The sequence below is a fragment of the Camelus dromedarius genome, chromosome 18 (assembly GCF_036321535.1).
Source record: "Camelus dromedarius isolate mCamDro1 chromosome 18, mCamDro1.pat, whole genome shotgun sequence".
In the NCBI taxonomy this organism is placed as follows: Eukaryota; Metazoa; Chordata; class Mammalia; order Artiodactyla; family Camelidae; genus Camelus; species Camelus dromedarius.
The window spans coordinates 8,833,882-8,851,603 of NC_087453.1; the positions used below are offsets into that span (position 1 = coordinate 8,833,882).

At 43.3% G+C, this 17,722-nt stretch overlaps 1 protein-coding gene across 1 annotated transcript in view; it reads left to right on the forward strand.

Moving 5' to 3' along the window:
- Positions 1–5,276: 5,276 nt before the first annotated feature.
- UBE2V1 (ubiquitin conjugating enzyme E2 V1) overlaps positions 5,277–17,722 on the forward strand; it is a 28,230-nt gene continuing 15,784 nt past the window's right edge. Inside the window, exon 1 of the mRNA XM_010978658.3 lies at positions 5,277–5,351. Coding sequence (XP_010976960.1) covers positions 5,330–5,351 — 22 coding nt within the window. The 5' untranslated portion in view covers positions 5,277–5,329. The remainder of the gene's footprint in view (positions 5,352–17,722) is intronic.

The window sequence follows — 17,722 nt, forward strand, 5'->3', positions numbered from 1 at the left end:
CTCATAGGGGCCAGCAGCCCTGAGGGGTCAATTCCCAAGAATCGAATTGCTGGGTCAGGGGTGTCTGTGTGTTACATTTGATAGCTCATGCCAAAATTGCCTTCCACCAAGGCCATGCCCATTTAAACTCTCAGAACTTTTGAGAGTGCCAGTTTCCCCCACTCTTGCCAACACAGAGTGTTATCGAGTGTTTTGTTCTTTGCCAATCTGATAGGTGGTTTTAATTTGCGTTTCTCTTACTGCATTTCATTGAATCTAAGATACCATTGATTGCAGGATGCATCCTGATTTCAGAGATGTTTGAACGTAAAAATTTGCATCTTAGAATCACTGAAATACAATACGTTGAATGAGACTGGGTATCTTATCCCATTTCCTTACTCAGTACATGGTCCTTTTCCTATTTTTCTTGGGAGACAGGACAGTAGTGGTTAAGAGCTTGGGGTTCAAATCCCAGCTCTGCCACTTACAAGCATGTGACTTTGGGCAAGTTAATTAATCTTTCTGTGTCTCAGTCTCCTCATCAGTAAGATGAGTACCTATCTCATAGGGTAGTTGTGAAGATTAAATGAATTAATATATGAAAAACCCTATGTTCCTGGAACATACTAAATGCTCCACTAATGTTTGCTATGGTTATCATCTTTCCTTTGGGATCTTTTTTCTTAATGAGTTGCAAGGGCTCTTTATAAATTATGGAAATGACATCCTTTTCATTTCCACCTACCCCAAACCCCTGGTTTTTATTCCTTTTTCCTTGACCACAAAAGTAGCAAATGATACAAAATTCAGACATTACAGTTATAAATTGTATAGGAAGAAGCCAATGGAAATGACCCAGATGTCCATCAGTATAGGAGTAAACGAATTGTACCATTACCCACTACCCACACAGCCCCATCACTTTTTGGCTGTGTATTTTAGCAACTACATCAAACATTAAATCTCTTAATGCTATACTTCAGACACACTCCAGGGGGACATAACTCCCTGTATGTGCCATGAAGTGCCACTAGCAAATGTGTCACACACCCCATCCACCACAGACCCCTTCCAGGGATTCCCTGTCTTTTGGGTGCCTGTGACCCTTCCTGTCAACACTTCATCCCCTTTACTTTCTGTAGTTTGTATTATAAAAGCTGTAGCATGAGGTTGGGGTTTTTTCTTAACTATAAACTGGAAATACAAACATAAAACTGTAGAACGTCATCCACAACCTTGCTACTCAAAGTGTGGTCTGTGCATTGGCATCAGCACCACCAAGAGGCTGTTAGAAATGCAGACTCTCAGCACTCCTCACCCCCACAGAATAGAATCTGCATTTAAACAAGATTCCTAGTGATTTACGTGCACACTAGAGTTTGAGAAGTATTGCTCTAAAAAAATTATACTGTAGGTCTTGTAAAGTATATTGCATTTTTTAGATTTTAAATATACTTTTTCAAATTATTCTTGCCTTTCACCTCCCAGAAAGTCCAAAACTGCCTGGATGTTTTCCCACATTTTTGAGAACGGTGTGTTTGAGTGAATGCTATGGAGCAGTCCAAATCCATATATCTCTTTCCTGGCACACTATGCCAGCTTATTCAGCTGCAGATAACAAAAAATTACCTTTAAGAGCAGCTTAAGCAATAAAGATACTTATTACAGAATACTCAGCCATAAAAAGATTGAAATAATGCCATTTGCGGCAACATGGATGGACCCAGAGATTATCATACTAAGTGAAGTAAGTCAGAGAAAGACAAATATCATATGATATTACTTACATGTGGAATATTAAAAAATGATACAAATGAATTTATTTACAAAACAGAAACAGACTCACCTACATATAAAACAAACTTTTGGTTACCAAGGGGGAAAAGTGGAGGGAGGGATAAATTAGGAGTTTGGGATTTGCAGATACTACTATATATAAAAAGGTCCTACTGTATAGCACAGGGAATTATATTCAATAGCTTGTATACTATTGTATAGTAACCTATACTGAAAAGGAATATGAAAAAGAATATTTATAAGTGAATCACTATGTTGTACACCAGAAAATAACACAACATTGTAAATCAACTATACTTCAATAAAAGAAAAAAAAAGATACTTATTATCTCATGTCTCAAGAAGCCCAACACACCACCTCTCTGGACTCCTCACCTGCAGTCTGCTGCCGCCCAATTCAATTTTCTCCAGGTAGCCAGGCTGCACTTTGTAAAAATGCAAACCCGTCCACGTTTTGCTTAAAACCTCCCAGGCTCCAGCCCCTTCACCACAGAGGAAACAGCAAGTACCCCAGAGTTAAAAGAACTAGATTCAAAACCTGACTTACTCCTTTCTTGTTTTGAAACCCTGGGAAAGCCATCTTACTCCTCCGAGCCTCAGTGTCCACATCTGACAAATGGAGATAACAGCTACTTTGCAAGGGTCTTTGAGAGCATCAGCATTGTCAAAACAATAATGGCAGCAGCAGCTAATACTTATACAGCCCTCGCTCTGTGCCAAGACTTTTTCTGAATTCTTTAGTTCTACTAGTCATTTAAATCTTCCCACCAATCCAATAAAACAGGACTCTCCTTCCGCATCAGCTGAAGCTACCAGCTCAAGCGCAGAGAGGGGACGCGGGGCAGGAGCCAGAGGAATTCTGTACTGGCTGTGACCTCTGGGGAGAGGCGGAGCCTCTCTGAGAGAGAGCTTCAGAGCGGGGAGAACTACAACTCCCAGCAGGCTCCGCGACGCCTCTGGACTATAATAACCAGCCTGTCCTGGGTTGTCGCGTTGATCCCAGTCCTCCGGCGAAGCGCGCAGCCCAGGAATTCGCTTTATTGTCAATTTTACTGCCAGAAATCCCCAAAGAGAACCAAGGAATCTATGCAAGTAAACATTTGTGAGCATTGTAGATAAGAGGCTTGTGTTTTCATCCTCACTCCTCCACCTGTTAGCTCCAAGTCTTTCTTTTCTCATCTCTAAAATGGGGATATTCCTAGGAGTTGTCTCATTGAGTTTGAGGCTTAAAAGCTGGATATGATGGCTTGGTAAATGCCTGCTCGTCTAGTGTCCCCTCCTCCCTTGGTATCAAAGCCTTTGTCAATGCATTTTATCTCCACAGCAACCCTATGAGGTTGATACTATCACACACATACACACCCTTTTCAAAAGGGAAAACTGATGCCAGGAAGGTTCAAGTTTCTTGCATGAAGTCATACGGCAAAATGAGTGGTGAAGGAGGACTCGAACCCAGAAAGTTTCACTCCAGAGGTGAATTCACCTTAGGAGCCCAATTTCTTCTCTCTTGCTACCTGACATTTTGCAGTGACCCAAAGTCCACGGCAAATAATTTCTGTGCTCTTCAAGGTAAACTTGAATCACACGTTACGCAGAATAGGATCAAGATGCTTGCGTGTGTCCAGGGCCAGGAAGAAGTTGCATGTGGCACTTGGAAAGCTGAATTTCACCTGGTTGGAGAAATCTGGGAAAGCTTCCCTGAGGGAGATCTGAGAACTGGAGTGGGTACAGCAAAGGCCCTGAGGAAGGAGAGGACGTGTGTTCCAGAGGACTTGAAAAGGACCAGTGTAGCTGAAAAGGTACAGCAAGTCTCAGAGGTTCGGGTAGTGCCAGGGTCAGGGGACAGTGAGGTGCCCCAGTGCACCCCTTGAGTGGTGGTGCAAGCGCGGAGTCAGGATCTGAGAGTGAAAGCCTCTGTAAATTTAGCCGCATCCTAGTCCTGGCTGTAGGTTCAGGGCCTTGTGGGCAGGATGGCTAACGATTCTGGTTTGCCCTACCTACAGAGTCCTGATTCTGCCTGTTGTCTCAGAAAGATTATACAAGGCCCCCTTTCAATCTGATGATTGTCGCTGTTGGATAATAATTCTGTGGCCACTCAACTTGTAGAGTCTGTATTTTTATCCAATGGGAATGGACAGCCACTGGAAGTTTTAGCTGGAGGGTGTCTTGAGCAGACTCTGGCTGACATGTGGAGAATGGAATACGGGGGCTGCTGGGGTCATCCAAGTGGAAGACAAGGGGAGCCTAGGAGAAGTGGATGGAGTAGAGAGATGCTTGGGAGACATTACTGTCAGAACAAGGTGATGAGTTGGATGCACTAGGTGAGGGCTTCCAGCTCTCTTGTTCCTCTACTGAAAGTCATGATCCTTTCTATGCTAGTGTTTAGCTGTGTCACCTTGAGGCAATTCTTTGACCTCTCTCAGCCTCAGTTTCCACATCCATATAAGGGCTTCTCAGACCATTAGAAGAGGAGGAGTCACTTCTTGGATTTAACATTTGCAGATATATGTCCCCAGGGCCTTTGCACATGCTGTTCCCGCTACCTCCTTCTCATCATTCAGGTCTCTGTTGAAATGAGACTACCTTAGGAGGCCCTCTCTGACCACCCCTTCCCTGGTTTACTCTTTCATAGTTATGTTCTTCCTTATTTGTTTACTTGCATTCTATCTTTGACAAGAATGTAAGCCTATGAGAAAAGGGACTTGCTTCTTCAAGGATGATCCATCCCCAGCACCTGTCACAGAGTCTGGCACATAGTAGCTGCTTGGTAAATATCTGATTGAATGAATGGATTGAGTGAATAAGTGAACAAATGAATGAGTGAATGCTTTCCCTACCACCGTAATGCCCCCAAATCATTTAGCTGCACATCACCAAAGCCTCCTCCTGCCTGGGAGCATTGATCTTGGAAGCAGTACATCTGGCCTGGGTTCAAATTCTGACTCAGCCACTTAACAGCTGAGTTTAGATAAATCGTTTAACCTCTCTCGGCTTCATTTTTCACTTTAATCTCGACCTGGCAGAAATGTTGTGGGGATCCAACTAGATAGGAAAATGCCTGAGTGAAAAACGCTGTTTTTTAAAAATACATTATAAATCTGCATCTATTTATTTATTTTTTTAATTGAAGTATAGTTGATTTACAATATTGTGTTAGTTTCAGGTGTCTATCATAGTGATTCAGTTTTGTTGTTGTTTTTTTTTTTTCAAATTACATTCCATTATAGGTTATTACAATAGGAGCTTTTTTTAAAGCTTTCCTTTCTTTTTCTTTCACAGTCACACCCTTCCAAGTCTTATCACCCTTGTCCTTCTCACCAAACACCTCAATACCTCCCTTGCACCCAAGTCTGGAGGGCCTTGCAGGTTGCTGGGCCCTCACGCAAGCAAATATTTCCTCTCTAAAAGGGCAGAAAAAAAACCTTCCCGACAACGGGTCGCGCGGTCCTCGGAGCGGGCGTCAGCGCGTGCGCGCACGCATGCGCAGAAAGGCCCGGGGAACGGGCGGGGGGTGAAGAAGGGGCCGGCCTTTGAGCGACAGCGACGCAAGATGGCAGCCACCACAGGCTCGGGTGAGCAGGGGCGCCGGGCCCAGCCGGCCGAAGGGGCAGGGGCTTGGGTCGGGGGCCGGGGACCCGCAAAGGCCCTTGCTGCGGGGCCAGAGCCTCTGCACTGCCTCTGTCCGCTGAGCTTCGTGGCGGCGACCCGGGCGGCCTGAGTGGGGAGGAGGAGCAGGCGGTGGCCGGAAGCACGGGCGGGGGCCTGACGGGCCTGTGGGCGGCGCGGCGAGGCCCAGAGGCTCCCCCGGGCGGCATGAGGGCCCCGCTGAGAGGAAGGGCCGGGCCCTGCGGCGCTGCTGAGCTGCCCGAGCGGGCGAGGGGCGAGCCCAGAGACATTCCCGAGGAGACTGGGGCTGATGGTTCTGTGGGGGAGATCGAGGGGTCCCCTAGAGGAAAAGGAGGCGCCCCAACACAGATGGAAGTCCTTTATTGGGTGCTGGGTGTCCGGGCGAGGGGAGGAGCCTTGGGATGTCCGTTTGGCGGGGACTTAAGAGAAGCCCCTCAGGATGGATGGAAGAAGGAAGATGGGATCCTGGGGGATGACTGAGAGAATTCCCCATTGATTAAGGGAACAGCTCCAGCGTTAGTTTTGGAAATGGGATTAGCTGAGGAAATTTCTATGTTAATTAGAAAGGGGGAGTCTGGGGGTGGCTGCTTTTGGAGGGGATTAGGGGCATCTCCACAGGATACATGAGAAGGGGAAAAAGATTTCTCAGATTCCAGAGGGATTTTATTGGAGCAGCCGATAGTGAAATGACCCCGTCGTTACCAGGCCCGTATTGAGGAGATAGATGTTAGTTGTAGGAGGCAAGCTCTGAGTAGGGCAGTTGGTGGAAGCTTGCGATATAGGGTGTAGAACAGACGTATTGGGAGCCCTGGAGGTGTCTGTTTGGGGGACAGCTGAGGGAAGCCCCATGCAGCGGATGACTGTGGAAAGGTCAGGTTTCAGAAATGTTTCTCTTCAAGAAGAAAAATCTCCTTTATTGGGTGATGGAAGCATACACTAGGAGTGTCTTTTTTGGAGACTGTCATTCCCTTCCACTCTTTTGGATATTTGTAACAGATATGTGGGTTCAGCTCAGAAGTTCCCCATTGGCTGGATGGTCATGGGGAAAGGAGCAAATAAAATGGAAACCCTTGGGTGACTGGAGAAGAAGGCTGAGCAAACCCCCACTCCTCTGGGATGGGCAAGAGAGAATCAGAGGGCTACACTTCGGGCCAGGGGGAGTTCTTCTAGTCTCTGGTAGGTTAAGGGAAGCAACATTTCTTTTGAGACTGGATTCCCTGTTCTGTGCTCCTAAGATGTGCCAGAGGATCCAATCCTGAAGGGTCTGTTTTAGAGTTAACACTTGCAGTTGGTCATCAGGGGGTGAACACAGATGGCCTTCTGGAGGAAGCAAGGTGAGGATTGGCAGGGAAAGTCCCCCAAAGGACTGATGAGGCAAGAGAGTCTGATCCTGAAGTGCGGAGTATCTCCCTTTTGGTGAGGAAGTTGTTCCCTGAGGTGCTTGGCAGTAAAGTTGGCCAATGAAGTCCTCCCAGATGAGGTGACAACGGGTAGCCTCTGATGGAGGAAGCAAACAGGCCCACCCGCCGGGGTACTGAAATCCTCTGGCTATTTAAGGCCACAGCAACAGCTCTTTTAGGAGAGGGTTGGTGACCTAAAGTGAACAGGGTGAGAAGAGTCTCCAGGATGCTGCTCCTCTAGTATCCCAAGGAGCCATCTTTGATTGTTAGAGTGGGAATAGAAGGAACTGGAAGTAGGAGCTCTGACTGAAGTCACCTACCACAAGCTGCCTTGTACACTCAGAGCAATGGGGTCTTGCTGGAGGACAGAGGAAACCACACATCCTTTTCCTAGATTTTGTTTCTAATTGGAGCAGTGCTGAGTCAATTCAGTTACCAAGAGACTGCCACAGACATTCTCAGCAGAGAGAGGCTGAGTCAGGCCAGACTGCTGTGGGAAACCTCTTCAGTGGAGTAACCCCCCTGCCAGGTTGCCATGAACTGGGGGGTACAATGTGCCCATAGCAGCCAGTGTTATGGTAGTATTGCAACTCAGCCATGTTGGCAATCACTTGAGATTGGCTACCTATAATCTGGTTTAACAGCTACTTAATTCTAACTTCTTGAGGCCTTGCCAACTGAAGAGTGCTTCATAGATGCCATGGTGGCCAGATAAACATCATCAGCTGCTCTCTAGTGGCATACAAGAGCATTTGGCATGGTTTAGAGAACGTGGAACTGGTTTTGAGTTGCCCTAAATGGGCTTCCTAGAACTCCTTGTCTGTTTATTCAACAGGTATTTATTAAGGGTTGCTGTGTCCCGTTGTGAACAGTGAACAAGATGGACATAGCCCCTGTCCTGGAGGAGCTTCTATTTGAGGCAGGAAGAAGTCCATTAAAAGAGAAAATAATTAAGAAGATTTGAGATAACAGTAAATGCTTTGAAGGAAATTGTGTGATGTGATAGAGTCTGGAGAGGGGGTCAGGGAAGACTTCTCCAAGAGGGAGCATTTGGACTGAGACAAACGATGGAAGGAGCCAACCATGCAGTGTGCGTCACAGGTGGGGGCTGGGAGGGGTGGTGGAGTGAGTACAAAGGCCGTGTGGCAGGATCGAGCTTGGCATGTTGAAAGAACAAAATAAAAGCCTTGGTGTGCAAAGGAGGCTTGTTAAATAAATGAGTTAGAGAGGTACTGCTTTACATTTTACTCATTGTGGAGGGAAGCCATTGAACAAGTATCTGGTCTAAAGTAGGCATTCAGTTAAGTATTTGTTGAATGAATGAATGAATGAATGAGAGTCTTAAAAAGAGGGGAATGACAAAACCTGACCTGTGCTCCCAGGCAGTGAGAGGCATGCAGAGTGCTAAGTGTGGAAGCAGAAAGATCTTATTTGGGTTAAACTGAAATGAGTGTACAGGCCTTTCTGCTTTCTAACCCTGGGAAGTCTTTCAGGTGTGGTCAGGGGCCCTGAGGCCTTCCTTAGTCAGGTTTAGAATAAGCCTCTTGATTAGTCTGTGCCCTGGTTGCCAGGAAACAGCTTTGAAGCCTTTGAGTTCCTGTAAGGGCTGAACTTAGTTTTTTGTGGTCACTGCTTTCAACACTTGGTGACAACACCTTCCCACCTCCCTTAGTTCTGCAATGTGTGATTTGTGCATAGATCTTGGAGGGTGAAGTGTGGAAAGCCCACCAGAATCCTCAGGTTGCCCATGCTCTGACAGGTGACTTCCTCCTGCCTTGGCCAGGACTGCAGGATCTTAAATAGTAACCCTTGACTGCCAGGTCTTTCCTCTCACCCAGCATCCCACAGGCTTCCCTGACAGTTAACCCGAAATTGAGTGCCAGAAGAGTAAGCCTTTTACATTTTAAATTTTCATGCGTTGGGAGTGCTGTATACACACACACACTCCACTTATGAACATTTAACCAAATGGGCAGTGGACGTTACGTAGTCTTCCATTCCACTCAAAGATGGAGCTGGAGCTGGGAGGCGAGAACCTGTAGTCTTAGCTGGTCTCGTTCCCGTAGGTCTCCCTTTGTGAGTGTCCTACTGTGCCAGCTGTAGCTAAGTGCCTCTTATACAACATGAGCCCTGCATTGGAGAGAACTTCTTCTTGTATGCTCAGCTGAAGAAACAGCAGTCTGCTCCAGTGATGGAGGGGAAACTCTGTTGGGCCAGTACAACCTCTTGCTCCTCTTAGGGATTGCCAAGGTTAATTTTGATGGTCATGATTTTCCCCTTCATGACATCTATAAAACCACCCTCTTCCTCCCACCATATTCTTTTCCTCTCTCTCCCTCTCTGTCTCACCTGAAGGGTAGGCAGCTCTACAGTAGTTTGATAAAAGCAGAGTAGAAAATGTAAAGTAAGAAATCTTCTTTAATTCTGAAAGGTCCCAGGGAAGTACAGAGCAGCACATCTGGTGAAGCAGAGATGTTAACACTATTACCTTTATATTATGTATAGTGCTTAAGAGTTCTCCAAGTATTTTGACTTACCTGTTATGACATCTCATCCAACTCTTCATAACCTGGTGAGCTAACCAGGGGAGGCGTTGGCCCCACAGTATTCCTGAGGGACATTGGTGGCTGGCTGAGGAATGGTGACACTCAGATTAGAGCCCAGGAGTTTTTGACTCCAGTTCCCTCCGCAACGTGCTCCAGTACCTTAGGAAGGGAATGGAAGGGCATGGATTTGGGCACATGCTCTTTCTCAGCCTTGGCATGTTTAATCTTGGTGAGAGAACAGGCTTTAATGAGAAGCTTCTGCCACCTGTAGCAGGAACTCTTTACAGGAGCCCTGGCCACTTTTTATCCCATTCTGGGTAGTGTGCTACCACTCTTTTACGAGAGTGAAGTCATTTCTAAGGAAGCTCTTGCTTATACCTTATACTCATAACTTGCACTCATTGGGCTTAGTCTCCCTTCATAGCATGTACAAAGTAAGTTATTGTCTTCATTTACGTGCGACCCCTTCAGACTTCTTTTCAAGCTGCGCTTCTTGGGCTTACTATATGCTAGATGCTGTATTAAATACATCATCTTGTTTCTGACAGCAGCTCTTTGAAGCAGGTATCTGTTATAAGGCTGGGGAAACTGAGGCCCAAAGAGGAGAAATGACTTGCCTGAGGCTAAGAGCCAGTGACTTGCAAACCAGGGTACAGAACCAGCACAGTTCTGCTTCAGGACATATGCTCTGGGCCATATTACCATTTTTCCAGCCCCCATTGCCTGTTCTCCAGCTAGGCATCTCAAGTTCCTTCAGCCATTGGCAGGTCTGTTGACATTCCTGCCTTGGCAGATTAGTCCTTTTGTGGGTAGCTAGTAATGATTGCCAGGTAGGAGTCTTTCTTCATAGTAACATTCACCCCGTCACAAGTCCAGTAGGTGTAACCCCAAAATAGATGCTAAATCCTCCTTCTCTCCATCTCCATTCTTGTCATTCTTGTCCTACCAGAACTGTCTTTCTCTTGCCTAGAAGGCTGAGAAAGACAGTTCCATTCTCCATAGAAGAGGCAGAACGATCTCTTACAGACAGAAAACAGAAACTGCCACTCCCCTGCAGACAGCCTTTCCCACTGCACTTAGAATAAAATCCATCTCTTTTCTGTGACCCACGAGGCCTTCTGTGGTCTTGGCCTTACCTACCCCAGACCTCCTGTAATATGCACCTCTGCTCTTGCTCTGCCTGCTTCTTCTTCAGGCCTCAGCTCTCCAGAAAGGCCATCCCTGCCCCTACCCCTTTCAGTATAGTCTTCTCACTCATTATCACATCCCTGTTCTGTTCTCCACTAAAGTGCTTAACCTTGTCTGAAGGTTTCTTGTTTGTTTTCTTGCATATTTTCTGTACCTTTCCAGTAGGGCAGAATTCTGTCTTGTTCTCTGCTATGTCCCTAGCACCCAGCATAGTTGCTGACATATAGAAGATGCTCAATAAATATTGACTGTTGGAATGAATTCATCCAGGGTCTCATCTTAATGTAGCCAAATATATAAATTTGACATATTTGGAGAAACAATGTATCTGATAGAGCAGAAGCAAAAGTGCCTGTTCAGCCTTTCAAAAAGGAAAGCTCCTGTCCTGATTAGTTGATATTTATAGAGGGACTTGAGCAGAGAATTAACTCTGTCCTCTCCTTCCCTGTCTGTCCTGACACACTTACCATATCTTATTCTTTGACTCCATCCCCGTCAGAGAAAATTTGATCTTTGGCCTTAGTCATTCTAGCAGCAGAGAAATACAGGGTCTTGCATTTTGTCACCAGCTGTTTGTTGTCACATTGTCTGGACTGTAAAGAATAATGGATTGCCACTGTTTCTTCCCCCTAGCAGTGATTCTCAAGCTAGTGTGCATCAGAACCTGGAGGGCCCGTTAGATTGCTAGGCTCCACCCTCAGTTTCAGATTTGATAGTTCTATGGTGTAGTTAGTATTCTGGTGTGTGGCCTGAGAATTTACATTTCTAGCAAGTTCCCAGGTGATGTGCAGGCTGCAGTTCTGGGGACCATACCTGGAGAAGCACTGCTATAGAGAAGGAGAGAAGAAATATGCTCTTCTGGGCAGGCATTAACTAGGCAGCCAGACTGCACTTGCCAGTCAGTTGCTCAGACATAAGAGTTAACTGCCCCTAACTGTCTATCCACTTTTCAAGAACACTGAATCAGATGTATCACCTTCTAGGCCTCCTTATTTTCCAGAACGGTAGCAGCACCAGACTCCCAGCTTAGTTCAATGTCTTCCCTGAATGGGCAACCAAAACAGTTTCAACTAGCAGCTTTCTTTCCAGGAAAACCTGTGAGGCTCTGCCATTTTAAATCAGGACCCAGGCCAGGCCAGGGTTTTCAAAGATTGGCATATTATGATAGCTGCTGCTTTGTGGCCATGATTTTCCCAAAAAGATGTTTTAAAGGGCTTCAAAATCCCTTTGTACCACAAATATTTTCGTATGTTGCTGTGTTTCAAATTACTGCATTAAATGCTTTACTGTGACGTGGTGTAAAACCCTATCAAATATTCATGTTTTTTCAACTTGGTTGTCGTATTTTCTTTGTAATATCCTACAGCTGCTGGCTTTTCAGTTTATATTTAGCTAAGAGAATAACTGGCTGACTTTTGATACTGACACAGATCCAGGAAAAATTCTTCTGGAAAGAAGAATTCTGAAGTAGCAGGAACAAATGTTTTCTTTTTAAAAATCTTGGATTTCTGTGATATTTTAGCACCTTGGTGAAATTATCTTAACATTTTCATAGTTAACTTTTTAATAGTTACAGTTTATTAAGATTAACAAGAGTCCATTTTTATATCCTCTGGATTGTCACTTGAAGCTGTTTCTCCAGCTGTCTTTTAGGTGTCAGGTTCACACAGAAATTTTAGGAATCTTAAAATGTAGGTTGATTCAGTGGATTAAAGTGCCATAGGAAGAAAACATGTTAGAGTATTACTGAGTTTTTCTGATCTATTATGGTTTCTGACATATGTGGATTTAATTTTTTAATGCATTCACTGAAATCTTTTGTTCAAATTAATGTATCATGACTTTGAGCTTATTCTCTCCATTTGGGATGGGATGAAATTCTCACTGTGACTGCTACACTCGTAAGGTCTACAGGATCGCTGAATTCCACCAATATTTAGATTTACGTCACTGGAGTAGCCCCTGAGGTTCTAAAGCAAGGGTGTGGTCAGGTCATTTGGAGCTAAATGCTCTTGCTTTGTAGATAATATTAATGTATTAATTTTGTATACAGTTTCTAAATGGCTTGTAATATCAGTAATATTCTCTCATATATATTTTATGAAACAAAGTTTAATTTGTAGTGAAGAATCCTTGTGTGGTTTGAGCAAAAAAACCAGTTGTCCCTCATTAAAAACAAAAAAAGTAAGTTTCCCTAAAAGTCTCAATCACATTTCATTTAAAAATAAAACTACTTATCAAATCTTAATTATCTCAAAATAAAAACCTTAGGTGTCTCAGTTATATGGTATCACTGTCCAATATTTTGGCCACAATAGACTATATTAGAGTTTACAGTAGGAAAGGAAGAGATACTGCTTTTTCTTCAATCAGGAAACATTTATCAAGTATTATTACTTGCCAGGCAGCACACCAGATTCTGGAGAGGTAGGACTGAATGAGTCACAACTGCAACTTGAGAAGCTTCAAGAGTGAGTCAGACAAAAAAAGAAAATGAAATTTAAAGAAGAAGAAAATGTACAGCGGAGACATTATGTGAAGGTGAAGGAACATTGTGGCGGGGAGGATCCTGAGAGGACCTCTGCAGACCGCCCCGCTCCTAATTGAGGATAAGTGTTTCTTCTTAAAATCATCACATTCAGAATGTAATGTATAACTTTCCTTGGGCTATTTAAAATCCATGCTAAGCCCCTTTGATAATCTTTATAATATTAGAGTCCCTTTTAATAGTGCTGTGAATGTTTCCCTGCTGTATTTCCAGAAATAAACCAGAGTTAGAATTTTGAGCATTATTCATTCTGAAAAAATATCCCTAGCTAACACCCAGCCACCCATTCATTCATTCAGCAAGTATTTGAGTGCATGCTCTGGCAAAGCCCTCTTTTAGGTGTTGGAAATTCAGCAGTGAACAAAATAGATGAAGTTTTACTCTCATGGAGCTTGTGTTCAGATGGGAGAACAGACAGTAAACAGCTAATGAAGTGAACATGAATACTGTACATTTAAAATGTCAAGTGGTAATGATGCTGTGAAGAAAAATAAAGCAAGATAAAGGAATGGGAAGTTAGACCTTAGGTGAAGAATAAGGGAGCCAGCCAGCCATTCCCAGCTCTAGGACAGAAAATTCCTGGGTGAGGAAACAGCAAGTGCGAAGGCAAAAAATCAGGTTGCATTTTCAAGAACTTCAGGAAGGCTGGTATGGCTGAAGGAGGGTGAGGGAAGGAGGGTGAGGGAGCAAGGGAAAGGGTGGCAGGAAATGATTGGGGAAGCACGTGGTGCTCTGTACTGAGGTAAGGAGTTTGGATGCTAGTTGTAAGGGGAAGCCAGTGGAGGGCTTTGAGAAGGGGAGTGATGGGAGCTAACTTATCTTTAAAAGGCTCGCTCTGGAGAATAGACGGTAGGTGGAAACCAGGTAAGACCAAGAAACTGGTCAGGAATCTGAGGCGGCATGGACTACAGTGATCACAGTGGGGATGGTGAAAATAATCATATTTGGGATATATTTGGAAATGGGTTGGATGTGGGGTGTAAGGAAAAGATAAGAATTCTTATCATGACTCCCAAGATTTCTAGCCAGAGAAACCTGTGCCATATACTGAGATTGAGGAGTGGGTAGTTTCTGTTTTTTGAAGAGTGCAGGGGAGTTTTGTTTGGGGTGGTTTTAACTGTGTTTGGAGGTCAGGAAGGTGAGGCCAATCAGACAGTGAAGTGGGGACAGAACCTGAGGCTGAGGAAAGAAAGAGTTAAAGGAGGGTGCTACCGAGAGTTCCAAGAACTTGGGGTGGTGGCTGAGAATTGACCATATGAGGGATGTGGCTAGAGGGTGCTGCTTGGTGTCCCTGACAAAAGCAGTTTTGGTGAGTGACTATGTGAAAAAGCCTGATTAGAGTAGGTGTGAGTAGGGTGAAGAACTACAGACAAGGAGTCTAGACAGCCCTTGAAGGTTTTTTGCTAAAAAGCAACAAAGAAATGAGATGGTAGCTAAGAGGAGATACGGGATCAAGTAAGGGATTTTTATTTTTTATTTTATGATGGATATACAGTGTGCTGATGAAGGTGATTACTACTCTGTGTCAGGTATTTTGCAAAGTGCTTTACAAGTTTCACTTCATTTATTCTCCCTCATTGACACTTGAGAGGGCAGGGAGTGTTGGGATCGTGGTTTTGGTGAGGTTCAATGTAACTTGCAGTCACACAGCTAGATTACTGGAAAGTTGTGGAGTAAGGACTTGGTCCTAGGTCTGTGCTCTCAATCCTCTGCTAAAAAATTATAGAATTTTCTCTACAGTGTACTCTGATTCTTATTTGTGGAAGATAACCAAGCCATTACTCCGACCAGCCTTTTTAAAATAGAGTGGTCAGCCAGGTATCCTTACATTCTTGATTCTGCTTCCGTGTCATCGAAAGATAATTTATGTGAGTGCACACACCCAGGGAAGTGTGGTTGACTTTATCTTTCATAAAATGGAATGTGCATACCTTTTTATCCTTTGCTCAATTTTTTGATTTTTTAGCAAATATTTATCCAAAGCCTACCAGGTAAAGGCCACATGTTTGTGTGTGTGTGTGTGTGTGTGTGTGTGTGTGTTTCTGAAAATGGGAACCATCACCACAGTTGTGCAAAGTAGTATGTGCTGCCTTAAGTCTCTTAGCATTCCTTATTTCCCACCTTTCTCAGCCTATAAGAAGTTCAGTAATGTGTTGTGTCGTCACATCATTTGCTATAAGCAAATGCTTCTGGCTTTGTATCCTGAGATGTTAGTAGTAATACATCCTAACCTGGCCTCTAATCCTTCAGCCTAGCCTGAACATTACCCAGTAGATTTGCCTTATCTCTTGTCCTGTTGCAGCTCCCCACTAATTAGCCTTAGGATAAAGTCCAGTCCCTCTAAGTAGCATGCACCTCTTTAGCTTTCATCAAATTCAGAGGGGTCTGTGACCCCCCCCTCAAAGATTAAGAATCATTGTCCTCTGATTATATTTCTCTCATACATTTTGATACTGTTTTGTTTTATTGAACTTTGTATACAGTGTATATCTTGTTTCCAGGGTGAGACTTATACTCTGATTGGGAGGCTCCTGGTTTTTTTTTCATAGCACCTATAAGGTCTAACATGGTGTTGAGTAAATGTTTGATAATCATTATACTGAAAGGAGATGTGTGTACATATTTGTTACTGACAAATCTGCGGGTAGGGAAGTTTTGACAACCAGGTAAAGAGCTTAGCTAACTTTTTAAAAAACTGCAGTCCTGAAATGTGTGGATTTTTGCTTGTAAATGTGAGAGGAGCTCAATTTTTTACACATGAAACATGGTGAACCCTACCTAGATGGTTCCTTACCAGATAGAGTTCAGTATACCAGCTAATCGGGTGCTAATCAGTCACTTCTGTTTAAATATCAGAAAAAGCTAAGTGAATCACTGCACAATTTGTAAATTTTTGCAGTTCCTGATTTTTGCTGGCTGTTATTATTCCCCATACTTCACTTTTAATCAATTTTTGAGTGAAAATAGAAGTTTATAGCTTAGGAAAAAAATGAATTAAAATATAAGTCCTCTTTAAAAGCTATCCACTTTGTGGACTTCTATTCTTCAAGATTTAGTTACATAAAGATGAACAGTGTGCTTAACTGTCAGATGCCAGATTAGCGCGTTTATCAATCTTTTCTTACCCTCTGACAGAAGAAAGGGTTTAAAATATCCTCTGAGCTAAACCTAGGGTGTTAGGGCGCAAACGGATTTTTGAGAACAATTAAGTGACCTCAAATGTTGTAAAATGATGGTCCATAGCACAATCTGACCCACAGACATTTGGTCAGAGCAAAGGATTGACTGTTCCCTTTAGGCAGGATGTGTATTCTCCAGCTCACCTCGGTTCTTAACACTCCCTGTTGTTGTTGTTGTTGTTGTTGTTGTTGTTTTATTGAGTTATAGTCAGTTTACAATGTTGTGTCAATTTCTGGTGTAACTACCTGTTGTTTTGAACCAGACATTAAAGACATTTGCAGAGCCATACCACTCTCCTCACTGTGTTCTTCGGAACATATGTTATCTTAAAATGTAATGGTTTGTTGTGGCTAGTCTTAAATGAATGAAATATTTTTATAATTTGTCAGTTTTAATTTCTAATTTGGTAAATATCAGTAGCTATCTCCCACAATAAACAAATCTCTTTGACATCTTCAGTAATTTTTAAAAGTGTAAAAGGGTCTTGAGATCAAAAAAAGCTGAGAACTGCTGGTCAAATGGAATAAATGCTTATTGTCATTAATCAGTACATAGTACAACTATTCTGATAGTTATATGTATGTTCCAACTCTTGCTTGGAATATTTCTAGACTGCCCAACAGATATGGCCAATCCAAAGTTTTTCACTTAATTAAGCTGTTTTGATGCCTGTTTTATAGTTGAATCAAATTGAATCATCCTATATGGTCAGTATAGAAGTAACAACAAAAAGCTGATTTTGTCTTCTGTGGTGCTCAGTTACTATTCTAAATACTAACCTAAAGTAAGTTTAACTGACTCATTTTTTGTTGTTCAGTTGTATATATGGGCTTTGCACACTTTGTTTTTAAGTAATTGAATGTCTAATCCAATGGAAATACCTGTTGGAAGTACAGGATTCATTTCTAATATATTTTCCCTACTTCACAATTAAAAAAATCAAACATCAGAAAAATGTAACTTGAATTCACTCCCTGTTTTGAAACTAATACCAATGAGCTTGTGATATTTGGATTAAGATTTCTTAAGCAGACCTGCTTGTTAGATGAAGAGGGAACATTTCCAGCCATAAGGATGTTCTTTGCTAAGGTCTACAAAAGCAACAGTTACACCAGGAGTAATTAATCCAGCCTGGCTTAAAGATCTCTCTCTCTCTCTCTCTCTCTCTCTCTCCCTCTCTCCCTCCCTCTCTCTCTCTCTCTCTCTCTCTCTCTCTCTCTCTCTCTCTCTCACACACACACACACACACACACACACACACACACACACACAACGTTTTTATGAAATAGAGGTCACACGTGTAACTTCATTCAACAAGAAGGGCTCAGCCATGGGAGCTGTTGTTCATTTGACTTAAACAAGTTTTGGTAACAATAAAAAACATGGACCACTTAAAAGTTAGTCACTTAAGGAATACAATTAAGTGAGATCCCCACTCTCAGAGAATCCTTGAT